Source organism: Scyliorhinus canicula, chromosome 6, assembly GCF_902713615.1.
Source record: "Scyliorhinus canicula chromosome 6, sScyCan1.1, whole genome shotgun sequence".
In the NCBI taxonomy this organism is placed as follows: Eukaryota; Metazoa; Chordata; class Chondrichthyes; order Carcharhiniformes; family Scyliorhinidae; genus Scyliorhinus; species Scyliorhinus canicula.
This window is the reverse complement of record NC_052151.1, coordinates 184,574,248-184,599,567: the sequence shown is the minus strand read 5'-3', so window position 1 is coordinate 184,599,567 and position 25,320 is coordinate 184,574,248. Positions and strand designations below refer to the sequence as shown.

Below are 25,320 nucleotides of genomic sequence, written 5' to 3'. Positions count from 1 at the left end.
AATGGGGCATATGGGAGCAATCTATGCAGCATGGATCTCTGATGAGGAGCAACATAAGTGACCACACCAACAATAGCAGTACCAGGATTCAACCAATTGTTGTAGTACCAACAGCATCTGGAGCCAACAACTGCAGCAACAGCACAACATCTGCCTTCTCTGTTCCGCTACACAGGACAGACTGGTTGAACACAGGCTAAAGGAAACAAAACCTACAGCACATGAAATGCAGACAGGGGATGATCTTTTTTTAAATAAATTTAGATTAGCCAGTTTTTTTTTCCCAATTAAGGGCCAATATAGCGTGGCCAATTCATCTACCTTGAACATCTTTTTGCCTGGAACGAGGTAGCCAGCCAGCTGCCTCCACCTCTGATGCACATCCCGGGACACAACTAGACATAGGGCGCGATTCTCCGACCCCACGCCGGGTGGGAGAATCGCGGGAGTGCCGGGTGAATCACGCCACTCCGCCCTGGCACCCGCACGCTATTCTCCCAACCCCCCCCCCCCAAACCGGCGTGTCGCGTTTTGCGACAGGCCACTCGGAGAATCGCCGCTCCGGTCGGTTCACGCCGGCGCCAACCACACCTGGTCGCTGCCGGTGTGAACAACGCGCGACCGCTGCGTGTGGAGCCTGTGGGGGGCGGAGGGAGAATCGAGCACCAGGGGGGTGCTCAGGAGGGGTCTGGCCCGCGATCAGTGCCCACCGATCGTCGGGCCGGCTTCTCTGAAAGACGCACTCTTTTCCCTCCGCCGCCCCGCAAGATCACTCCGACATGTCTTGCGGGGCAGCGGAGGGGAAGACGGCAACCGCGCATGCACGGGTGATGTCATTTAGGTACCGCCGGGCGTGTCATTCAGGCGGCGCTGTTTTGACGCAAGCGTCAAGGCCCGGCACCCGAAATTGACGCGCCGCCGCTCCTAGCCCCCTGGGGGTGGGAGAATAGGGGTCGAGGAGCGGCCTCCAACGCCGGAGTGAAACACTCCGGGTTTCACTCCGGCGTCGACACTTTGTCTCCCTTTGGCAGAATTGCGGCCATAGTGTTAGAGCTAGGAGGACAAAACACATCGAGGATCACTGAAGGCACCAGGGAGGGGGGACGGGGTAGGTAGGGGGTTAGGCATGGGTGGGGGGGATGAGGAAATGGGGAGTGGGGGGAGGATGCTCCATCAGGAGAATGGAGATATATATTGAAAAATAAACACCCTTTTGCACAACCAGTAGGAAGCGAGCACGCGGCAGACAGGCAGGGGTCAGATTATGGCACAGATTGAGGAGCACCAGCGCCCAGCTCTGCGGGTTATCATTAACCCCCTGCCCTCAACAGTGCCGACACAGTCCCAGCATCCTGAAGTGTTGTGACACATACCCAGGGAGGTTGGGAAATAGGGGTGGCAGGTGGGTAAGAATGTGACAATGGACCAGGCCACGTCCTAGGTGAATCGGGCCAGTGTAAGGGCCTCCCTGGTCCTCTGGGCTTCCTGGATCCTCTCCGCTACCGCCTGTCCTGCAGCCTCTACCTGGGCCTTGGGTTCCTCCCTGGCCTTGACCTCCAGTCCCTGCTGGTCCGTGCCCCCTCATCATCCCCATCCCCTCCTCCTCTCCCACTGTCAGGTTCACATTTTTCAAAAGGAATACTAATCGGCGCCAGCATGAGTGCTTGCTGGGGAGGCCGCTGAATGACAGGAGGCCATTGAATGATGGCTGGCTCTCATTAATTGTATGGAAATAGGGGAGCTTAAATGATGGTAATTGGTTTCTCGCCATGTTACGGCGGGATTCCAAATTCACCTACGGGAGCAAGCCAGTTGCCTCACAAACTGTTTGGCGCCTGGCGCGTTTCCCGTTTTTGGCCTCTCTCGCCATTCATCGGTCTTGTTACGCCTCAGCGCGAGTGTAACGAGGCCGCAAGATCACGCCCTCTATGAACTTTGACCTGGACCAAGCCCAACAAGGTGACCGGGCAACAGGATTCCCCCATCACCGGGGTGCCGCTGATCCAGGGGCTGATAGGCTGATAGATTGCGATCACTGGGCCATCTGGGAGTGCCCAAATTTAATAGGAAGGGGTTCCACTCCCTGAACATACAAACCATGTATGACCACCATATGCAGATCATGCATGTTTATGCACGCTCCCCAGTGAGTGTGATATCCTGGGGCAGTCAGCCATCCCCGGCCTCTTTGTGGACGATCCCAGGATGGGCGGCTGGCTCTCGGGAGATAGGAGTTACCCGCTGAGGACCTAGCTAATGACACCAGTGCACTGCAGCACACCACCCACTTTGTGGCGGTTTGCTGTGTCCTCCACAACCTGGCACAGCAGGAGAGCAACATGCTGGAGCCCTCCCCGGTGCATTTACCTGGCAGCCCCATCAATCAAAGGATTAACCACGTTGACCTGTTCTCCAGATCTTCCACTTTCATCTCAGGCTGTTGTTGCTATCCGCAACCATTGCAATCTCAACCTCCAACGAGGCAAGCCGATCCTCATGCTGCAACAGGGCTTCCTCCACACCCTTCATCCTGCATTTTAACCTCGTTCGAGGTCTTCACCACCTTCACCCAAATTGGACCCAGTGCCTCCTCGAGTAATGGCTTTGAAGGATTTTCATATCTCCTTGCCCTGCTGCTTAAATTGTCGATCAATTTGTTTGCAGAATTTCTCCAGCTCCTGTGCCATTACTTCAGTCAATGTGTCTAAAGTAATGGGAGCAGCAGCCAGCTTACCTCCTTCGCCTTCCATCAGTGGGCTACCCTACTGAGCCTTCTTCAAGTTGGGCTTCTTTGTCAACGGTTTTGACATGACCGTCCAGTAACAATTTTGTAAGCCCACAGCAGGCCTGTGGTCCTCAAACTTCCCCGAAGAAATGGGTAAAAGGAATCAAAAGTAAACACCCAGCCAGGAGCTACTTTTGGTGTGTCTTACTCTTACATAGCGTCACCGGAGGTCCATGCTTGACAAATCTACTGGAATTCTTCGAAGATGTAACTAGTAGCGTTGACCAGGGAGAAGCGGTGGCTGGGATTGCGAGTATATCTTGAGATGGATATAAAGCTGATTAGCAGACAAGAAGCAAAAAGTTGGAATAAATGGGTTTGTTTTCTGATTGGCAGGCTAGTGACTAGTGGGGTACCTGTGCTAGGACTCAAACTGTTCACGTTATATATTAATGATGAGGGAACTAAATGTATTAGCTCCAGATTTGCAGATGATACAAAGTTGGGTGGGAGGTTGAGCTGTGAGAAGGTGCAGAGATGCTTCAGTGGAATTTGGACAGGCTGAGTGAGTGGGCATATTATTAAGCATATAATGATGGAGTATAATATGGATAAATGTGAAGTTATCAATAGCAAAAAATAGGAAGGCAGATTATTTGAATTGGTGTAAATTGAGAAATGTGGATACTCAGCGAGACCTTGGTGTCCTCATGCTTCAATCGCTGGAAATAAGTACGTACGTACCCACTTGGGGATTGGGATCTAGCGATGGGTTTCTTACACATGGCACTTCTGGCACCGAATAATTTAAGGAGTTCTAAGGACTTCCTGCAGAATGGAAATTTAAAAGGGTTAGCTCACCCTTGTCGGTTCTGTCAACTTTACACTGAAACTGGACTTCCAAAGGAGATTCAGTGGAGTCTATGGGGCAGGGAGTGGGCCTGGGTTGGGTGCTCTTTCAGAGATTTGGTGCAGACTTGATGGGCCGAATGACCTCCTTCTAGCTAGTAAAGTAAAGCACACAGGTACAACAGGCCGTAAAGAAGGTAAATGGTATGTTAGCCTTCATAGCGAGAGGATTTGAGTATAGGAATAGGTATGTTTTACTGCAATTGTATAAGGCATTGGTGAGGTCACAACTGGAGCATTGTGTGCAGTTTTGGTGTCCTTATCTCAGGAAGGATGCTCTTGCTATGGAGCGAGTTCAGTGAAGGTTTACCAGGCTGATTCCTGAGATGGTCATATGAGGAGAGACTAAATCAGTTAGGATTATAGTCATTGGAGATTAGAAGAGTGAGAGAGGTTCTCATTGAAACTTATAAAATTCTAACAGGATTAGACAGGGTAGATTCAGGAAAAATGTGGGGGGGGGGGGGAGCCTAGAACTAGGGGTCATAGTTTGAGGTTAAGTGTTGAGGTGAGAAGAAATGTCTTCCCCCAGAGAGTTATGACTCTGTGGAATTCACTACCACAGGAAGTAGTTCAGGCTAAAACGTTGTGTAATTCCAAGAAGGAATTAGATATAGCTCTTGGGTTAAAGGGATCAAGGGATAGGGGGGCAGGTGGGATCAGAGTATTGAACTTGATGATCAACCATGATTATAATGAATGGCGGAGCAGGCTCGAAGGGCCGAATGGCCTCCTACTGCTTCTATTTTCTATGTATCTATGTATACTCCCACTGCTGTCAATGGGATTTTCCATTGAAGCCATCCCAAACCGCGGGAAACCCACGGGCGGGTATGCACTGCTGGTGGGAACAGAGAATCGCAACGACCAGAGAATTCCAGCCAACATTTGAATATTTTAGCCTTTTACACCATCAGTTATGTTGTTGTCAACAATTGTTTTTCACAGGATTCCCTGGTGAGAAAGGCGAGAAAGGTGATAGAGGAATAGGATCTCCTGGACTACATGGCCTACCAGGACCACCAGGTAAAATGTTAACAGTATATCTTGTTTTCTTTTTTGAATTTAAATAGAGAGAGGACGCTTTTCAGCATTTTAAAGTATAAGTGGGCAGGTTAAAGATTTCAGTGTAGATGTGTAGAACGTATTGGGTGGATTCTCTGTTCCTCCCACTGTCAATGGTATAATGGCATTTTCCATTAAAGTCACCCTACCCTAGAGAATCCCGCTGCCAGTGAACGGCCTGAGAATTCCGGCCCTTGTTATGAGCACAGTTTTACCTCAAATGATTCATTCCTGATATTTCTTTTATCTTGGCTTCATTCAGGATGTATCAAAATAACAACCCATACAAACATACCCGAAGGCAGATCTGACCCACAGCGCCACAACCTTCACCATGGGTAGGGCAAGGAGGCAGGTCATGAATCCACCTTGCTGGAAAGTGGATCGAACTCCATGCTGTTAGCACTGACCTGATCCACACTGACAGTTCAACCAACTGAGCCAAACAACCCCCCAAGGAGTCCAAGTTGCTGTGGCAACATGCACTCTGACCAGCATGTTAGAATCTGGAGCTATGAATTGTGATGGTAGAGGCTCCAATTTTCTTTCCATCACATTGCTGAGCAGGGATCTCTCCCACTTTTACCACTGCCATTGGCTCATGTTGGTAGGATTTACAAGTTGATACACAACCTGTTTGGACGCCTTATGAAAGTACTTTCCAGGATCATCAAGTACTGGAATTTGAATCCTAAGCATCTGGCTCAGAGGCAGGAAGGCTACCCATTGTGCCACAAGACCACCCAAATGTACATATATCATACATTAATTATTATTGTGTATATTCTATATTATGTATTTTCTGTCTTATTATGTATGAACAAACTATTATTGTATATTACAATGTGTGGTCATAACCTTCTGTAGTATTGCACCAATAGATGCCACTATTGGTGACCTATTAACTAACATCCCACCAATATTATGCAACTATCAGTCTACTTACCTTAAACGTCTTCAGTGAAACTGTGGTGCAGTTTCTCTTGTTTTCCCTGAGTGATGCAGCAGCAATTCCCTTCTCAGGGAATGACTGAAATCCTTATATAAATATCTCATCGAAACACATTTTTTAAAAAAACAACATGCAAACTTGCAGTTTATATGTAGTAAGTCCCCATTTAACATTCTCTGTTTTATGTTGTTTTGCTTTAATGTTAATCAGTTAGTAGAGCCTGTATTCTCGAAGTTACTCTTCCTGCCTCTCCCTGCTGATTTCCGGAGCCTTTACTCACAACAAGTTTTCAGGAGAGGGAGACAGTAAGCAGGAGATTTGCCAAGAGGAAGGATTGACGAGAGGATGAGTTAAGGAATGGCAGCAGCTGCAGGTGGGAGGGTGGGCAGCAAGATTGTGGGTTAGGGAACAGGAGAGGCTGCAAATCAGAAGATTGGCAACATCAGGGTGGGTAAGGGCATAGAAGAGACTGCAAGTCAGAGGGTCAGCAGCAAGGAGTAGGCAATGGCACCGAATCAGAGGGTCAATGAGTGGGAGGGTGTACAGCGACCAGGAGTGTCAAGGATCGGGATGTGTGGTGAGTAAAGTTTCAGGAAGTAGGGTCAGCAGCGAACAGGAGGTACTATAAGTAGAAAGTTACCATATTTCTTTTATGTTTTTTAATTATTTAACTTAAAAAGTTATTTAATTTACCAATTTAGGAATTTAACAATAAGTCTTTCAACTTGAAGGGTATAATGTTTTAATTATATTTTTTCTGATGAGGAGGGTCCTACAAAATCTAACTACAGCTTTTACATTGGTTTTATTGGGAAGATGTGATTCACTTCAAGTCATTTTTCTTAACGTTGTGATGTTCAGGAATGCAACTACAACTTTAAATGAGGACCTTAACATAGTAAAATGTTGCAAAGCTGTCGATGGTAGTGCAATTAAAATATACCAGAATTGCAGGAACACAGATCTCAGAAGTTTGTAGGTCACAGGCTATAGAGATTGGGAGGAGTGATGTCTTGCAGGTATTGGAAAACAAGAATGAGAGTTTTAATGGTTTTTCTGGATGGAATCCCGATGTATTTCAGTGATCACAGTGGTGATGTGGAAACAACTGTGATTTAGGTTGCAGGCAGCAAAGGACGGAATCCCATCAGCCACGTGGAGGTGGCTTTTGAAATGGAAGAGAGGATGACCTGTAGCTGCAGCTGTAGATTTCTGGCACCTGCGACTCCGAGGAGGTGGGGTGGAGATAGGGACGGCAAGGAGACCTCACTGGATGTCCGGCCCTGCCTCTTGGGGGCTTGAAGACAGCCTGTTAATTAGTCACCGCTGGGAAGACCTCGCAAGGAGGTGGAACTCCAACATCATTGGGGTCAGGATCCACATATGAAAATGAAATGAATGAAAATCGCTTATTGTCACGAGTACGCTTCAATGAAGTTACTGTGAAAAGCCCCTATGATCATGGATCTTAATTTACAATCAGTGTCTTTGAGATTCCACCCAGAGTTTTGGATGTGCTTAAGTTCACAGAGGATGGAAGGTGCAAGGCCATGCAAGACAGCATTGGAATAGTCATGTAACAAAGCCATGGATGAGTGTTTCAATGGTGAAGTGAACATGCTAGCCTTGGAAAATAAGACATCAGTGACCTGGGAGATGCACTTATAAGAAGCAGATTAAGAGATACTTGAGATTTCAGCAACAGATCCCTCAATAGAGCCAGAGTAGTAGAAATCCTGGACTGTGGTGCTCATCTCTTGGTCCTCTTAAAAGAGGATTTCTTCCAGGAGACTGCAAAAAAGTCCTGCCATGAAAACCTGAGCCTCCTGAGGAAGTTCACTCTCTATCGACCCTCTGCTGGTGTTATTGCCTCCTATGAGCTCCATCCCTATTCGTCCTCTGCCATTTGGAATGGCATGTGGCTGTGGAGAAGGCAGCTGCTGTTGCTGTTGTCTGCTGCCCTGGCTCCCTTGCTGTCGATGTGAATCTTACTGCTGTTGTTGCTGCTCTATTTGCTGTTAGTGTGGTACCTGGTGCTGCTGATGATGTTGCTGCTCCTGTTGTTTCCCATGACAGTCCATGATACAACTGCCTGAAATTGTTTGAATGCTACAGCGAAGGCTGACAGCAAAGAAGTTGAGATTAAATTGAGTATACTCCAAGATAGGTGAAAGTACTCCAAAATCTTGGAAATGACTCAGAACTAATCTTGCAAGCACAATCCTTTCACTGAGATTAGCCACAAGCTTCCCAATTCCACCCTTTGCTGGTTTCCCAGAACATTAGTTCCATCTGTTCAACAAGTCTGCACAGTGCTCTCCCCATGTTAGCCCTCGTGTGTTCCACCCAACTCAGGAGACCCATATACTAGCTGTTAAAGCCAGCAAGCTGGAATAAATTCACAGTTAATTGATCTTTGCAACTTAGCGACAGCTCCACAGGGGTGCCCCACTCACCTGCAAACTCACCCCGGTTAAACCCAGATGTAGGCAAGATCATGTTGTGACCACACACACCCACCCCCACAACATGAGAAGCCCCCTCCCCCTTGGCAGTTAAAATTCTGCCCAATGCTTGGTATTTTCGTTGGAGGGAATTTCTATCTAACTGGATGTTAGACAAGAATTGTGACAAATCAGAGCGTCAGAGACACTGGAGGGTTTGCGAGAGCTGATGATGAAGTAAAGCTGATTGTCATCAGTGTACATGTGGAACTTGACATTGTGCATCAGATGATGCCTCTGTAGATGAGAAATAGGAATGGTCAATTATACATCCTTAGTCAACTCCAGAGATAATTGTATGGAGAGCTGAAAGAAAACACATTGTAGGTGATTCTCTGAATCCAGGGAGCCCACCTGTACAACACAGCCTTGGAAGAGGATGATGTGATCAGCCATGTCAAAGATTGCAGATAGTCCAAGAAGGATGAAGAGTGATAGTTTACACAGTCACAATGTATATTGTTGTGGCATTGATAAGGGCAGTTTCAGTGCTGTGACATGGCAGAAACCTGATTGGAGGGGTTCAAATATGAAGTTGCAGGAAAGATAGGCACAAATTTGGATGGCAATGAAATGTTCAAGAAGGAAAGAAGACAAATGTTTATTGCTGAGAATGGTTTAGAAGTAATTGAGACTCAATTAGAAAAACATTCATACAATGTCGGACAAGATCAAATAAGAAGCCCACTGAAGTCTGGTGCACCTAGGAGGCCCATTGATCCAAGAGAGAAACAATTGCTAGGAAACAACATTAGCAATGTTTGGCTCACGTGTTACGACCCAGACCCAGTAAGTAACCACACTCCATGGGCATCAAGCTTCTCTATCTGCTCCTGAAAGGAATTCTTTCTCTCCAACCACCATCCTCCCACATTCACTGATCAGAGTTAATGGACCTCAAACCTATAGTCCCATTTCATCCCTCCAACCCTATCAAGAATAAATGGAACACACCCACATTGAACTTCACTGCAGGGCTGAATTTAACACATAGGGACAGAAATACATCCTGAACTACTTAACCCCACCCACTGGGCAATAATTCAGGCATTAGACCATAAGCCTTTATTCTCTCAGCTTGTTTCTGCTCATAAATATTGCAGTCAGGCCATAACCCTCATCCATTGATTTCACCTCCAATACGGTACGCGAATCACGGTAGCACAGTGGTTAGCACTGTTGCTTCACAGCTCCAGGGTCCCTGGTTCGATTTCTGGCTTGGGTCACTGTCTGTGTGGAGTCTGCACGTTCTCCCTGTGGCTGCGTGGGTTTCCTCCGGGTGCTCCGGTTTCCTCCCACAAGTCCCGAAAGACGTGCTGTTAGGTAATTTGGACATTCTGCATTCTCCCTCAGTGTACCCGAACAGGCGCCATAATGTGGCAACTAGGGGCTTTTCACAGTAACTTCATCGCAGTGTTAATGTAAGCCTTCTTGTGACAATAAAGATTATTATTACTGAGCAAAGAGTGAAACTCAACCATCCCTCCAATGTCAGCAGCGGTTACATGCTACCCCCTCTCACAATAAGTACATATATTTGGAAGGAACCCCACCAACCCACCTACATTAATCTGCAGCTAGGTATTTGTAATCTAAGTGAAGGAATACCTATCAACCCTCACCTATGAAACTCCACATAACCCCTACCCCCTACACTAAGTGAATAATATCTGCCCCACCAACCAATTATTGTTTTGGTCCCCAGAACCCAAAATCCACATCTTCTCTTCTACCCCTACAACCCAACACCCTCCCCTCCCCACAAGAAAGAATCACCTGGCTTCCATCTCTCTCAATCCTTCCCATCTATCCAACTTCCTCTTCCTCTCTTTCACATTAAGAATTCTTGCAACACCAGGTTAAAGTCCAACATGTTGGGCTTTAACCTGGTGTTATAAGACTTCTTACTGTGCTCACCCCAGTCCAACGCTGGCATCTCCATATCATCTCTTTCACATCTCTGTCTTCTCTCTCTCTCTAAAACTGTTCCTCTCCTGCCTCTTTCTTTACTGTCCGGCAAAGCTCAGTGGGTAATGCTCTCACCTCTGAGCTTCAAGAACAGGAGCCCCACTCTAGAGTATTGAATACATGAATCTGGCTGACACCTGAGGGAGGACTGCATCACCACAGCTTCTGTCTTTCAGATGCACTGTCTGCCTTTTTTGGTGGATATAAAAGATTCCTTTGAACTATTTGAAGAACAGGGTTCTCCCTATGTTCTTGCCAATATTTATCCCTCAACTAACTGTTGATACAGATTATCTGATCGTTATTGTGTTGACATCAAGCTATGAGCAAATTGTTTGCCACATTTCCATCCATTAGGATCTCTGAAGGATGTGAAAATTGTTATAACGTTCAAGCTCCTACTCCTTCACTCTCCCTTTCCTGTCCCCTCCTTAATGCAAGTCTATTATTCCCACCCTCTAACTTTGCTTTACCTGAATACTGCACTTGGCCATGATTCCCTATATGTGCATCACCACAGCATTTATACAGACATGAAAACATATGCCAAAACTGCTGTATAATGTAAAAAGCTGGAGTTTTAAAAATGTAGTGTGTAAATAGGAATCATCATTTAAAGAAGATATTTGCTCAAGCACCAATTCATTCCAATGTAAACAAAACTGCTGATTTATATGAACAATTTAGATCAACATTCCTGTAATGTGATATAACACAGCAGCAAATGCAAAGTAAAAATATGCTCTCCCTGCTGGGAAGGGGGTTGGGGTGGTGGTGGCGGGTTGCACTGACATTCTATCTCTTGCGTACGACAACAGAGATTGACAAAACAATCATTCTAAAGAGGGAGAGTTGGAGAGCAATGCCAATGCATTTACACAGTGATGTACCATCAATTGGACACGAGTCGAGATGAAGATCCAACATTAGGTTTTAATAGACTAGTTGTGTGCGCGGCAGTCGACTTACACAGAAAGGCCATCTGCCGGGTCCTACGGGTTCTTATACCCCGCCTTGTAGGCGGGACTACTAACCTCCCGGCCAATCGGTGAGCAGTGATCAATGATCACCATGACAACATCGCCAACCAAAGCTCATGGAAACAACAAGGCATATGTGATGTGGTCCACACAAGCATACACACGATAATTTAATATTGAAAACCGAAAGGCATCAGTCAGAATTGATCAATAATGCATCTTAGCTTTTCAATCCAGTGAACAACATACATTTCAAGTGTAAGAGTTAAGGCTGACACTAAAAGTTGCTTTTGTTTATTTTGGTTCTCAAATGTTTAGTGCAAACTGAGTTCAGTGCAATTTATCATGAAGTTTATGGTTTATGTCTACATAAACAAGTTTAAAACATGCTAAGCGACAGTCCCAAATGTTGTTTCTTTCTTAACTTCATTTATAGTGGAGACACCTTTGATACAAAAAGGGTACGTCCACTTGGCAAAGTATTTCATTATTTAGAGCCATAATAAATGTGTTATTTATGGAGTGCACAGATGGATGTTTGAACTCATGACAAATTTATCACTGCAATTGCATGCCTGCCAAAATAAACTCAACTTATGCAGGATTTTCCTGCTAACTGATGTTTGTTGCAGTCACAGAATGAGTGAAGCATTCCCTTCACTCAAATATTTTCAATACACAAAACACATTACACCTTCACGTATTAGCTCTATCAGACAACAGTGTACATTATTGCCGGTATGTGGTCAAGAACCAATATGGTTAACCAAATGATAACAGTAGCTTTTCATTATATAATTAAGTGGTAATATAATCTCTTTAGGTCCAGTTTCATTTCATTATAACAGCCAGAAGAAAATATAAAAGTACTCATGGACGTACACCAATAAACTAGTGATTCAAGATGATATTGAAAATCAAACCCAGCCTAGTTGCAGAATGAATGAATTAATGAATAAGTAAATATAACCAGTAGTGCAATGATCTCCAATTCAATTTACTGTCACAAATGGGCGAGATTCAATGGAAAAAATCTATGCCTGGTTTTGAGCGCATTTAGTGGATTGTTTCCCGGCGGCTACAGTGCTGAGAAACACCCCCTATTCAACAGCACTTTGCCATTTTATTTGGCCTTGGGGAGTTTCTCAACGCCAAGGCTGCACTTGAGTCCCCTTTCAGCAGAGAGTCCCTCTCCATTTTCAACCTTCCCCCTCCCCCCCTGTTGTGTTATGCTTCTTCATGTAGCATAAGCTGCTTCCTTGATGTATGCTCTGACAAAGGAAGGTTCAGACTTGGAGATAGATTTAACACATTGATAATCTTGCTGTAGTAACTCAGTCTAACTAACCAGTCTGCTCTAAGCCACGTGGTGGGTGTGATGCTTCCTGATCTGCCCTCTCTGGGTGTCGCCTGTGGACTGCCCATTGGCCGTGTCCTATTCTATGTGTTCATTAGCTGTATGTCTGCATGTCATGATGTCTCTAGTGCTCCCTCTAGTGTTTACTTAGTGTCAGTGTATTTACATTAACCCCTTGTGTATTTACAGTGATGCATATCACCACACCCCCAACCTTGGGAGATTTTTGGGCAGCCCCCCACCCTCCCTCCACCTAATAAGACCCGCCGGCTTGATCCCTGGCAGTGCCAACTTGGTGCCCTGCCTTGGAGCCACTGGCACTGCCAGAGTGCCACTGCCAGGGTGCCCAGGTGGTACTGCCAGGGTGTCAGGAGAGCCAGGATTCCACCCTGCCCTGTCCCCGACCAGCTGGGGTCTCTAAAGGCCTCGGAGACGCCCCCCCCCCCCAATCCCAATGCCATTATGACTGATCCACTTTTGTGTTAGGTCCAGGGCACCAGGAGAATTCAGCAAATGCATAGTTAAATGTGTTTGTTAAATCTCGCAAGGCATTTTGAGCATTGCAGATCCCAGGACAGGTCTCTAGCGTGATCCAACGGTCCCGTCCCTACAGCAAGTCAGGCGCATCGAGGCCGCTGAATCGCATCCATGTGTTCCTTTTTACTGTGCAGACACTGCGACAACGAATAAACGGGCATCGAGCGACTATCAACAGGCAGGACTGTTCCCTTCCAGTTGGGGAACACTTCAGCAGTCAAGGACATTCAGCCTCTGATCTCCGGGTCAGCATTCTACAAGGAGGCCTTCAGGAGACGCGACAACGCAAAATTGCTGAGCAAAAACTTATAGCTAAGTTCCGCACGCATGAATGCGGACTCAACCGGGATCTGGGATTCATGTCGCATTACATTCGGCCCCCACCAACAAGCCTGGACTTGCAGAGGCCTACCGACTGAACTGGCTTGGGACAATTCACACCTCTTTAACCTGGAGTTACCTCTCTCTCTGCATCTTTGATGATTTGATTGCCTGCAGGTGCTCGCATTCCGGGGCATCTCTGACTGTGTCTATATAAACATTTCTGGAACAAGCCTTTCCATTCACCTGAAGAAGGAGCCGTGCTCCGAAAGCTCGTGTTTAAAACAAACCTGTTGGACTTTAACCTGGTGTTGTAAGACTTCTTACTGTTCCTTTTTACTGTCCTTGATCAATATGCTTGTATGTAAAGAGTATGTGTATTCTTACCCTCAGATTGGTAATCCAAATTCAAAAACACCAAGCTGCAAGCTTTTTGTCAGTTTAAAAATAAGATAGTTATTTATTTATCACACGCTTGCCCCGGAGGTTTAAAATGCAATGTTTCACTCACTCAACTCACACACACTATCACATACATAAAGATTAGATATAAATGAAGATAAAACAATACAATTACTATTCATGATTGTCTCAGTCTCTTTCTTGGTGGGCCTATAGTTTCTAAGATGAAATTGATGCTTTAGTTGAAGTGATGGTTTTGTAAAACAGAGAATTCTCAGTAAGCAGGGCAGCACGGTAGCATAGTGGGTAGCACAGTTGCTTCACAGCTCCAGGATTCCAGGTTTGATTCCCAGCTAGGTCACTATCTGCACGTTCTCCCCGTGTCTGCGTGGGTTTCCTCCGGGTGCTCCGGTTTCCTCCCACAGTCCAAAGATGTGTGGGTTAGGTGGATTGGCCATGCTAAATTGCCCTTCGTGTCCAAAAAATGTTAAATAGGGGTTACTGGGATAGGGTTGATACATGGGCTTCACTAGGGTGCTCTTTGCAAGGCCCGGGGCATTCCCGATGGGCCGAATGGCCTCGTTCTGTACTGTAAATTCTATGATTCTGTGAATCAAATTTCAAAAAGAATGGTTCTCAGCTGAACTCAAAAGTGGAACAGGTTGGGAGGAGTCCTCTCCCACATTCTTTTATTTAACAAACATTTTATTGAGGTATTTCTTTGGCATTTTAACAGCAATATAATCAACAATATACATAATAAGTAAAACATAAACATAGTGCAACTTCCACCTCCCTCTCCCACAAGTCTTGCCATTACATACCCCCCTAACATACGCTAACCTAACCATCTCCCCCCCCCCCCCCCCCCACCTTTCTGCTGACGATTAGTTCTCCGCAAAGAAGTCAAAAAATGGTTACCACCTCCGGGCGAACCCCAGCAGAGACCCTCTCATGGCGAACTTAATTTTCTCCAGGCAGAGGAATCCTGCCATGTCTGAAAGCCAGGCCTCCGATTTCGGGGGCCTTGAGTCACTCCAAGCCAACAATATACACCTCCGAGCTACCAGGAAGCAAAGTCCAGAACATCCGCTTCTCTCTCCTCCTGGGTGGATGCATGCACACATTGGCGCCGGTGCCACTGCGCATGTGCAGACCCCGCAGCGCCCAGTTGACACTGGGATCAGCAGCTGTCGCAGCATGGCGGGATCCAGATCGAGAAATCTCGTTAGATCTCAGGAGGCATCACTTCTGATGGCAGCCATGAGATGACCGATCGCATGAAAGGCGGCCCTCGTCTGGAAACACCTTTTTTGACCTTTTTACCTGATGAATGGGCACCAAACTAGCAAAATGCCAATCCAACCGACCCCCCCATCAATAACCCACCCGGGGGGTGCTGAGTGAAGCAACAGTCAAACTGCAAGGGGAGTAAAAGCAGAGGGAAAAGACCCCAACCTTGGAGCAGGGGACCTGCGTGGTGACGTAAACTTGAACATGAACGACTCCAGCAGAGTTTCCAACGCTGACCCAGTCGCTGTCGGAGAAGCTGAGGATGTTCATTTCTACAGAACTCCTAATGCATAGGAAGGCAGTAAAGGAGGACCTCGTGCTAGCGATGGACAGGATGGAGCGACAACTGGAAGCCCAAGGAGCGACGATCTGGGACCTGGAAAAAGTGGCCACCAAGCAGGACGAGCAGATGGCCTCACTCAAGGCCGCGATAACGAAGTTAGTGCCAACCCAAAGACACTGAAGGGGAAAGTAGATGACCAGGAGATCAGGGCCTGGCATCAAAGCCTCCGGATCATCGGACTACCAGCGGACACAGAAGGTAGGAGCCCAACCAAGTTTAAATCTAAGACGCTCAGAAAACTGGTCAGGGAAGAGGGCTTTACCAAACCCCCAAAAGTAGAACGGGCCCACAGGTCCTTCCGCCAAAAAACAAAATCTGGGGAAACACCAAGGTCAATAATCGCAAGACTGCATAGGTACCAGGATAAGGAACGGGTCCTGAATTAGGCGAGTAACATGCGGTCGTGTAAAAGGGAAGGACACACCATCCAGATTTATCAAGACATTAGGACCGACCTGGCCAAATACCAGGAGGTATTCAATGGGACACAGTGCGATTCAGCATGCTGTACCCAGTAGGACTTTGGGTCACATATAGTGACAGGGACCATTTCTTTATCATGTCAGAAGAAGTAAATGATTTTGTGCAGAGGAACGGACTTGGGAAGAAGTAATTGTAAATGCACCAAACTACGGACCCGTATAAAAAATGGTGAAGGTGTATATTATATATGGAAATGTTTACTCTCCGGTTTTCCTATGTGTTTCTCTCTTTCTAAGGATCGGTTTTGTGTTGGGATTGGCTTCTTGCCTGGTTGTGTTTTTGCTTCACTCTTCCATATCATTTGGGTCGTTTCTATCCCTGTGACCCTATGCCCCGGTGGGTGGGTAACCCGGCTACATTTCACTCCACGATGGCTGAGTGGGAAAGCACCACAGGTATTATCGCTGCGACCTCGCGCATGGAGCTCGAGAAACACCGGGGGCAGAGCCATGTGGTGGACCCCCGTACGCATCGTGGTCAGACCAGAGGGGCGAGGAGGGGACTGGCGCTCTGCCCTGGGCTCCAGAGTCGCCACTCCGCTAACCCCACACAGGGTGACACTAAAGAGGGAGGGCAAAGGGCCAGGGTCGGGGTGGGGGGAGCGGGTTCAGATGGATCAGGACCCATAGGGCTCCTTTTCCGGGAGAGCCACCGCACTAGTGGACAAGCTGGTGAATGGGTGTAAATCGACGGGGGGCCCCAACGGATCTCCAGAGGGAGGAGTGGGGGGGAAGACTAGCAAGCGGGGGGGGGGGGGGGGGGGGGGGGGGGGTTGGGGCAAGGTTTGAAGGGTAAGGGGGGATAGGAAAGGGGGGGGGGTGCCGAGAGAGGAAATTACAGATTGCACAAGCAGAGGAGTTCAGGGAGGCTTCTGGGTAGTGTAAGGTGGGGGAAGGGTAGAATACTGGTCACATAGGTCACATGTGGAGATGGGTGGAAAGAGGAAGACGGCAGTGCCCATCTGCGTGACCCAGGAACAAAGACGAACCTGGGTATGCAGGGGCTTGTCCAAGAGGAGAATGTGACTGGCTGACCCCATAGGAGGGGGCGGAACATCCTGTCAGGATGTTCACCTGGAACATGAGGGTACTCAACGGCCCTCATGAAAAGACCCTGCGTCTTTTGCCCACTGAAAAAGCCTGAGGATCACGTCGTCTTTCTCCAGGAGACGCACCTAAGAGTGAGGGACCAGATGAGGAAAAGCTGGCCTCGATCTCACTGATCCCAAAGAAAGACAAACATCCGACAGAGTGTGGGTCATTCAGGCCCATCTCACTCCTGAACACATGCGCTAAAATCCTGCCGAAGGTTCTGGCGGCACAACTGGAAAATTGCTTGTCAGACCAGGTTTGTCAAGAGCAGACAGCTGAAGGATGCCTGCTGAGTGTGGTCATGTCTCCACCCAGGGAGGAGACACCAGAAGTCATCATCTCCCTGGACAGAGAGAAGGCCATCGAACGGGTGGAGTGGAAATACTTCATTGAGGTATGGTTTGGGTTTGGTCCAGTGTTCACCTCATGGCTAAAACTGCTTTTCAACACAGCCATGGCGAGAGTATGGACAAACACCACCAGCTCAGGCTATTTCGGGCTGCACAGGGTCACAAAGTGGAGATGCCGATTGTCCCTGCTGCTGTTCACTCTGGCAATTGAGCAACTGGCTATCAGACTTGGCGGTGGAGAGGCATTCCGAGAGGAGACCAGGAAGGACCAGGAGCACAGAGTCTCTCTGTATGTGGATGACCTGCTCCTCCACATTGCAAACCTCCCAGCCAGCATGGGTAAGATAGTCGGGTCCAGCCTTGGGCTCTCTGGATCCCCAGGTATCAGAACTTCTTTCGTGCCAGTTTGAACAGCAGTGTTCCCAGCTCTGCTTCTCCCCCCGGGGGTTCACCAGGAAGATTTTGCATTTGCTCAGGTTAAGTTTGTATCCCGAGAAGGCTCCCAACTCCCTTAGGAGTTCCATTATCTTACCCATGAGAGAGGTGGGAGGAAGAACTGGGCATCAAGATGGATGGGTGGGACTCTGGAGCGAGATACTACACAGGGTGAACTCCACCTCCTGTGTGTGAAGCTGAGCCTGACACAGCTAAAGGTGGTGCACAGGGCACAATTGACCAGGACTCGCATGAGCGGGTTCTTCCCAGAGATGGAAGACAGATGCATACAATGTCGGGGAGCGGCATGTGTTCTGGTCCTGCCCAAGGTTGACCATATTCTGCACTAGGTTCTTCGAGGCCATGACCAAGGTCGTGGATGTTAAGGTGGATTAATGTCTGTCTTTGGGGTGTCAGGGTAGCCAGAAGTCTTCGAGGAGTGGAAGGGCCAATGCGTTGCCCTTCACCTCCCTGATAGCCTGGCGACGACTCCTGCTTGAATGCAGTGCCACCCAAGGCCTCGGATGGCTGGCAACCTGGCGGAATTCCTGAGGCTCGAGAAAATAAAATCTGCCGTTAGGGGGTTGGATGAAAGGTTCCACTTCAGATAGAAGCAGTTCACCAACATCTTCCAAGACCTATTCATGGCCAGCACTGGGGGAGGGGCAGGACAAGGGGAAAGGAAGGGAAGACGGGAGGAATAGCCAGAGGAGGGGGAACTGAGACAGAGCAGGTAGCATCCACACCACTACAAAAAAAAAGTGTTTGCACTACACCCGTGGCACGGGTGCTTAGATGCAGTACCAGTGTAACATTGCCCTGCAAATTGTTGAATTTCCGTTTTTTTAAATTTGTCTCTAATATTGTGCTTTGTAAATATCTGTTTATTCATGCTATTGTGTATTTTGATTATATTTTATTTTATTTGTTCGTTATAAACAAAATTCTTCAATAAAAATACTTCTAAAAACATCTTGCAAAGCATAATGAGCTCTAAATCTCGCGAGCAAGCTCTCATGAGATTTACTGGCCTTGTCGCATTCCAAGTCAGGCCATTGGATCGTGTCCCGAAATAAATAGCCTGCCAGGGGGAGGGACAGAGCTGAAGGGGCTCCCGTTCAAAACGGCCCAGAACAGATTCTGTTTCCTGGGGATCCAAATAGCCCGAGACTGGACACAGATCCACAAGTGGAACCTGACCAGCCTGGTGGAGGAAGTAAGAAGAGACCTTCAAAGATGGGGCTCACTCCCACTCTCCCTGGCAGGGAGAGTGCAGACGATCAAGATGAACGTACTGCCAAGGTTCCTCTTCCTGTTTAGATCCATCCTGATCTTCATCCGCAAGGCATTTTTCCAAAACATAGACAGGCTAATCATGGTGTTTGTGTGTGTGTGTGTGTGGGGGGGGGGGGCAAGAACCCGAGAATTCCCAAACCGACACTGCAAAGAGGGAAAGTCAGAGGGGGCCTGGCTCTGCCGAACCTACAATACTACCACTGGGCAGCAACGGCAGAAAAAGTGAGGGGATGGGTACAAGAACCCGACACAGATTTTGTACAAATGGAGGAGGTATCCTGTAAAGGAACAACCCTCTGGGCCCTGGCCACAGCAGCTCCCATCCTCCTCAACAAGGTACACAACGAGCCCAGTGGTAGCAGCCACACTGAGAACACGGACCCAGCTGAGACAACACTTCGGGATAACCAAAATGTCCCTTATGGCCCCCATCTGCGGCAATCACATATCCCCCCCCCCCCCCCATGCTAGATCCATGCTAGATGGAGGCGGACGGCCAGGGACTTCTACGTAAGGCGCAGACTGGCAACACAGGATGAACTGACGAGCAAGTGGAAACTAGCAAGAGGACAGGAATTGAGACACCTCCAAGTAAAGCACTTCCTCCGTAACGAGACAGTAGGGTACCCCAGGGCCCCAGAAAGCACACTATTAGGGGACCTGACAGGCACAAGCAGCGAGAAGGGGGGGGGGGCTGTGTGGGAAAATATACGGACAGCTACTGGACAGAGCCTGAACACCACTGGACGGGACCAGACAAAAATGGGAGGATGAACTGGGGACAGAGTGAGGATGGGGATTCTGGAGCGAAGCACTGAGCAGGGTGAGCTCCACCTCCTCCTGCACAAGGCTAAGCCTAATGCAGCTCAAAGTGGTGCACAGAGCGCACCTGACCCGAACCCAAATGAGCAGGTTCATCCCGGAGTTGGAGGACAAATGTGAGCAGTGCCAGAGGGGCCCGGCCAACCACACCCACATATTATGGGCTTGCCCCAAGCTTGCTGGGTTCTGGACAGCCTTCTCCGCGGCAATGTCCAAAGTTGTGAGGGTGAAGCCCAATAGTGGCAATCTTCAGGGTATTGGAGCAGCCAGAGCTACACATGGGGAAGGGGGCTAATGCCCTAGCTTTCACTTCCCGAATCGCACGCCAGAGAATCCTGCTCGGCTGGCAATCGGCAGCACCACCTGCAGACTGGCTCGCTGAACTCTCGGAATTTCTCCACCTGGAGAACATAAAGTACGCCATCCGAGGGTCAGAGGAAGGCTTCCTGGATACTTGGGGGCAGTTCGTCGGCCTGTTACAAAACCTGTTCGAGGCCAGCAACGAGGAGTAAGCCAGGGGAAAAAACAAAAAGATGTCGAACCAAAGGGCTGCGCAACCCGGGGGGAGGAAATGGGGAAACCGCAAGAGAAGAGGAAGGGTGCTGAAACCAATGTGGGGGGGAGAGAGGAGAAAGGAGAGATATCATAGACCGATCCAGAGGGCAGCAAAATGTACGTACAGTTAGTCAAATGAAGGACAAAACAAACCTCTGTAAAATAAAGCAAATTAGCAAGAAAAAGGCAATGTATATAAGCAACAACTGCTTATAAATATGAGAAAAGCCAATAAAAAGATTTTCACAAAAAAAGAATAAATAGCCTGTCCTCTAGTTGGCACCTCAATATACTACTTTAGAAACCCATCCCGAACAATCTCCAAGTTCTTCAGCATTAGTGCTCACTTGGTTTAACCAGTCAATGTTCAGATTGAAGTCACCCATGATCACAGAATTGCCCATGGTACATGCTGCTCTCATCTCCCGATGAATATGATGCCCTACATTACTAATTGGTGGCCTATAAACAACTCCAACCAACATCCGCTGCCCTTTGTAGATCCTTCCAAACAGATTCCACACACTGTTCTCCCAATCTGAGATCCTCCCTTACTGCTGCACTAATCCCGTCCATAACTATCAACACAGCTCTACCTTTTTTTCCTTCCTTGTCTGTCTTTCCCAAACATTGAATATCTGTGAATATTCTGTTCCCAGCTTTGGTCAACATGCAACTATGTTTCCGTAATGGCAATTATATCATACTGATTTATCTTTATTTGTGCCTTTAGATCATCTACCTTGTTACGAATACTGCGCGCATTCATGTAGAGCATCCGTAACTTTGTCTTTTTGACACCATTCCGCATTTGACGCACACCCAGCACGGTCAGCAAACATGTAGATAGAGTTGGAGACAGATTTTGCCACACAGTCGTGTGTATAGGGAGTATAATAGGTGGCTAAGTATGCAACCTTGCAGGGCCCCGGTATTGAGGACTATCGTGGAGGAGGTGTTGTTGTTTATCCTTACTGATTGTGGTCTATGGGTCAGGAAGTCAAGGATTCAGTTGCAGGGCGAGGAGCCTAGGTTTTGAAGCTTTGATATGAGCTTGGCTGGGATTATGGTCTTGAGGGCGGAGCTATAGTCAATGAATAGAAGTCTGAAGAAGGGGTCTTTGTTGTTGCGATGCTCCAGAGGATGAGTGTAGGGCCAGGGTGATGGTGGTCTTTGGTAGCCAGAAGTCTTCGAGGGGAGGGGGGGGGGGGTGGCGCCAATGCCTAGGCCTTCAGCTCCCTGATAGCCTGGCGACAACTCCTGCTCGAATGAAGATCGGCAGTGCCACCCAAGGCCTTGGACTGGCTGGGTGACCTGGCGGAATTCCTGAGGCTCGAGAAAATAAAATTTGCCATCAGGGCGTTGGATGAAAGGTTCCACTTCAGGTGGAAGCAGTTCACCAACATCCTCAAAGGCCTGTTCATGGCCAGCACTGGGGGAGGGGGGGGGCATGGGGAAAGGAAGGGAAGATGGGAGGAATCGCCATAGGAGGGGGGACTGAGACAGAGAGGGTAGCATCCACATTACAACAAAAAAAACAGTGTTTGCACTACACCCGTGGCACAGTCTGCTGTGGGTCGGTTGTGGCAGTATACAAATTGCAGTGGATCAAGGCATTCTGGGAGTATGGAGTTGATGTGTCTGTGTTTGATAAATAGAGTCCTTGACTAATAAAACTGAAACAGTTTAACACCATTGTGGCTATGGTTTGCAATTCTTGGCACCTGAAGAATGTGAGGGTGAAGGTTAAAGGAGGGGTAAATAAAGGGTCTGGAAAAATGAAACGTTCCAGGGCCCATGATTTCTCTGACTGACCTTTTGCACAGCTAGTTTGATGGTTTTCTGATGGAACTTTGTCTCTGCAGAACAGCTTCTTGTTGTTATTTTAAAAGCAGTCAATAAAATAGTTTCCTCACCAAGTGACTTGTACAATTCAAAGTCCTTTTTCCAAAAGGGGGTAGATGTGTTGATTACACATCCTGTGTGGTGTTTTCTAACCTTGAGAGTTTGAGACAGCTATTGTCTATGTATCTTAGTGGTCCATTCAGTTTGAAATTACCCTTTTGATTCAGTTTTGGGAAAAGACTATTGAGTTAAGGAGACAAGGGAGTGTTTCAATCCACAAAAGAAGTCAGGTGATGCTCAGGCAACCATAATTTTGCAGCCTTTTTGTGGTTAGTTATAAAATATAAAAATTAGTTTTAAGTTCAGAATATAGTGAAACATGACAGCAAGGTAGACTGGCAGAAAGTGAGGGTATAATTTTCTTCCAATGGATGGAAACTGTCTTCTGTTAACCAGTTTTTTAGATGTTGTGAACATTCTAATAAGACTTCTGCACAGGCATCTAATTAGTGCCAGGTTTAGGACAACAGCAGCTGCAATAAGTGCAGTTTAAATTTTCAAGGCCAATATGTGCAGGAGTGCTCCCCTTTGACCCACAATAATAACCTGGGATTGTTCTGCCCCTCCCCCCCCCACCCCCCAACGCCCCTTTCGACCTTTGTTAAATATTGTGCATATGAAATCATTCTACATTTATTGAAGCAAAGAGGCTTGCAGTTAAACAGCACCTTTCTCAATCTCAGGATGTCAAAGAACAAAGAACAATGCATCACAGGAACAGGCCCTTTGGCCCTCCAAACCTGTACTGGTCATGATACCCCAAAGCATTTTACAGCCAATTAAGTACTTTTTAAACGAAAGAGAAAATGCTGGAAAATCTCAGCAGGTCTGGCAGCATCTGTAGGGAGAAAAAAGAGCTAACGTTTCGGGTCCAGATGACCCTTTGACAAAACTAACAGACAGAGAAAGTGGGAAATATTTATACTGTGGAGTGAGAATGAAAGATGAATAAATAAGTACTTTATAACTGCTGTAGGAAATATGACAGCCAATTTGAACACAATAAGTTCCCAAAAATCAAAATGAGATAAAGACCTGCTCAAGTTAAACATTTTACAAGACAAAATGTATTTTGACAATATTAAAACAAAGCTTTCTATCGCAAGTAGCCTGTTGTTTTGTGGAACAATTCCTGATATGTCTTTCTTTCTGTTCAGGCTCAATGGGCTCACCTGGAATTAGTAAAAGTGGATACCCAGGAAAGCCTGGCACACCCGGAAAAGTTGGAGTTCCTGGAAAATCAGGACGAGCTGGACCACCAGGTCCACCTGGCATATGTCAACCATCTCTATGTTATGGAGCAATAGCAGGAAGAGATCCCTTTAGAAAAGGACCAAACTATTGAAGCTGTTTGAACCACATTGTATGAGTGAACTTCAAGTGATTTTATGGTGGATATTACTCAATCTGGTGCTTATTTTTTTAAATCCTAAAAGAAGGCTCAGGACAATTTATGTGAGAGCACCTAAGTTCTGCATTATCAACCAACTTTTACTTAGGCGTTTTTAAAATAAGAATAATATCAGCTGCTTAAAAGCAATCATCAATTAGTTTCATTTCATTTTTGTTTCATTTACATCAGTTGTATTTGTTATTTAATGCTGTGGTGAGAGATGACGAGGTCAGATATTGGAATGTGTATTGTTGAGCTTGCTGTACAACATGCTTTGATCTGGTAGTATCTGTAATTTCATTAAAAACATGGTCACTTCTTTAGTGTGATGTACTGCTTTATATATTTCAGCAAATTGAATAAAATAAGATAATGTTCCTACTCATATCTACAGTTGTAAAGATGTTCCAAAGAATGCATTCTGTGCTTTCCTTGCAAAGTACCATATATACTCCAACTGAGATATATATTTAACACAAAAAAGAGAGACATGTTGCTGAAGTTTTTTGTCTTGCACTCACAAGGACAAATGCAAGAATGTTGAATTTCAAATGAGCGCAATTTATACAACAGGAGAAAAGAGTGTATGGTTGGCAAGCATACTCTGTATGACCGAGGCAGTACCATCGGAGTCTTGCTAGCCAATCAGCACCCTTTTCTCCTGTAGCATTAGTTGTTGTGGTCATCTGAAATTTGGTATTCTTGCCTTTTGTCCTAATGAGTGCATGACAAAAAGCTTCGGCAACATATCTCTTTTTAGCAATATTCAAGTTCTGTACGACCAAATGACTATTTATACTTCGTGCAGTCGCAACTTAAATATTTTCACTTGCAGTTTATCTTTAAGTGACTAAGAATATTAAAGTTAAAAAAGAAAACCAACTCCAGAAATGCAGCCTTTTACTTAGAAAATTGCCTTGTTTTCCTCCAGTCTTTACTTTGCTATTTTTTATACCTTTTTAAATCATCATTTAACATTCGCAGAGTCACAGAATTGTTACGGTGCAAAAGGAGGTCATTTGGCCTATCGTGTCTGCACTGGCTCTCCAAACAAGCATCATGACTTAGTGTCATTCTCCTGCCTTTTCCCATTACCCCTGCATATACTCCTGTGTATTCCAGACTCGAACCACTCGTGTGTGATAGTTTTTCCTCACATCACATTTACTTCTTTTGCAAATCACTTGAAATCTATGCCCTCTCATTCTTGTCATTTCGTGAGCGGGAACAGTTTCCCCCTACCTACTCTGTCGAGCTCCCTCATGTTTTTCAACATCTCTATCAAGTCTCCTGTTAGCCTTATCCTCTTCAAAGGAAAACATCTCTCCGATATATTCTTATAACTGAAGTTTTTCATTCTGGGAACCATTCTTGTAAACCTCTTCTGCACTCTCTCCAATACATTCTCAACGTTCATTTTGTAGGTTAGTGAAATTAAACTAAAATGTGCTTCTAGTAAGATTTAATTTTATTTGGCTGCGTTATCACTGTTTTATATGGCATGATATATTTGGCATGATTTTTCATACTGGTACTCTTTGCATGGAACTTCTACCAAGAGACTTGCTTAGGGAGAGATAGCTCCATCATTCCAACTCAGTTAATGAACTATAAATTTTAGTGTACCATTTATA

General features: G+C 46.5%; 1 protein-coding gene across 3 annotated transcripts in view; it reads left to right on the top strand.

Annotated features, from left to right (window-relative positions):
• Nucleotides 1–24,568, top strand: part of col21a1 (collagen, type XXI, alpha 1) — a 363,276-nt gene extending 338,708 nt beyond the window's left edge. For 2 of the 3 annotated variants that reach the window (XM_038800645.1, XM_038800643.1), the window contains 2 exons: nt 4,583–4,660; nt 23,451–24,568. In XM_038800645.1, the coding sequence (XP_038656573.1) occupies nt 4,583–4,660; nt 23,451–23,638 (266 nt within the window). In that variant the 3' untranslated portion in view covers nt 23,639–24,568. The remainder of the gene's footprint in view (nt 1–4,582; nt 4,661–23,450) is intronic. The other variant, XM_038800644.1, reaches the window with a different exon arrangement.
• Nucleotides 24,569–25,320: the final 752 nt, after the last annotated feature.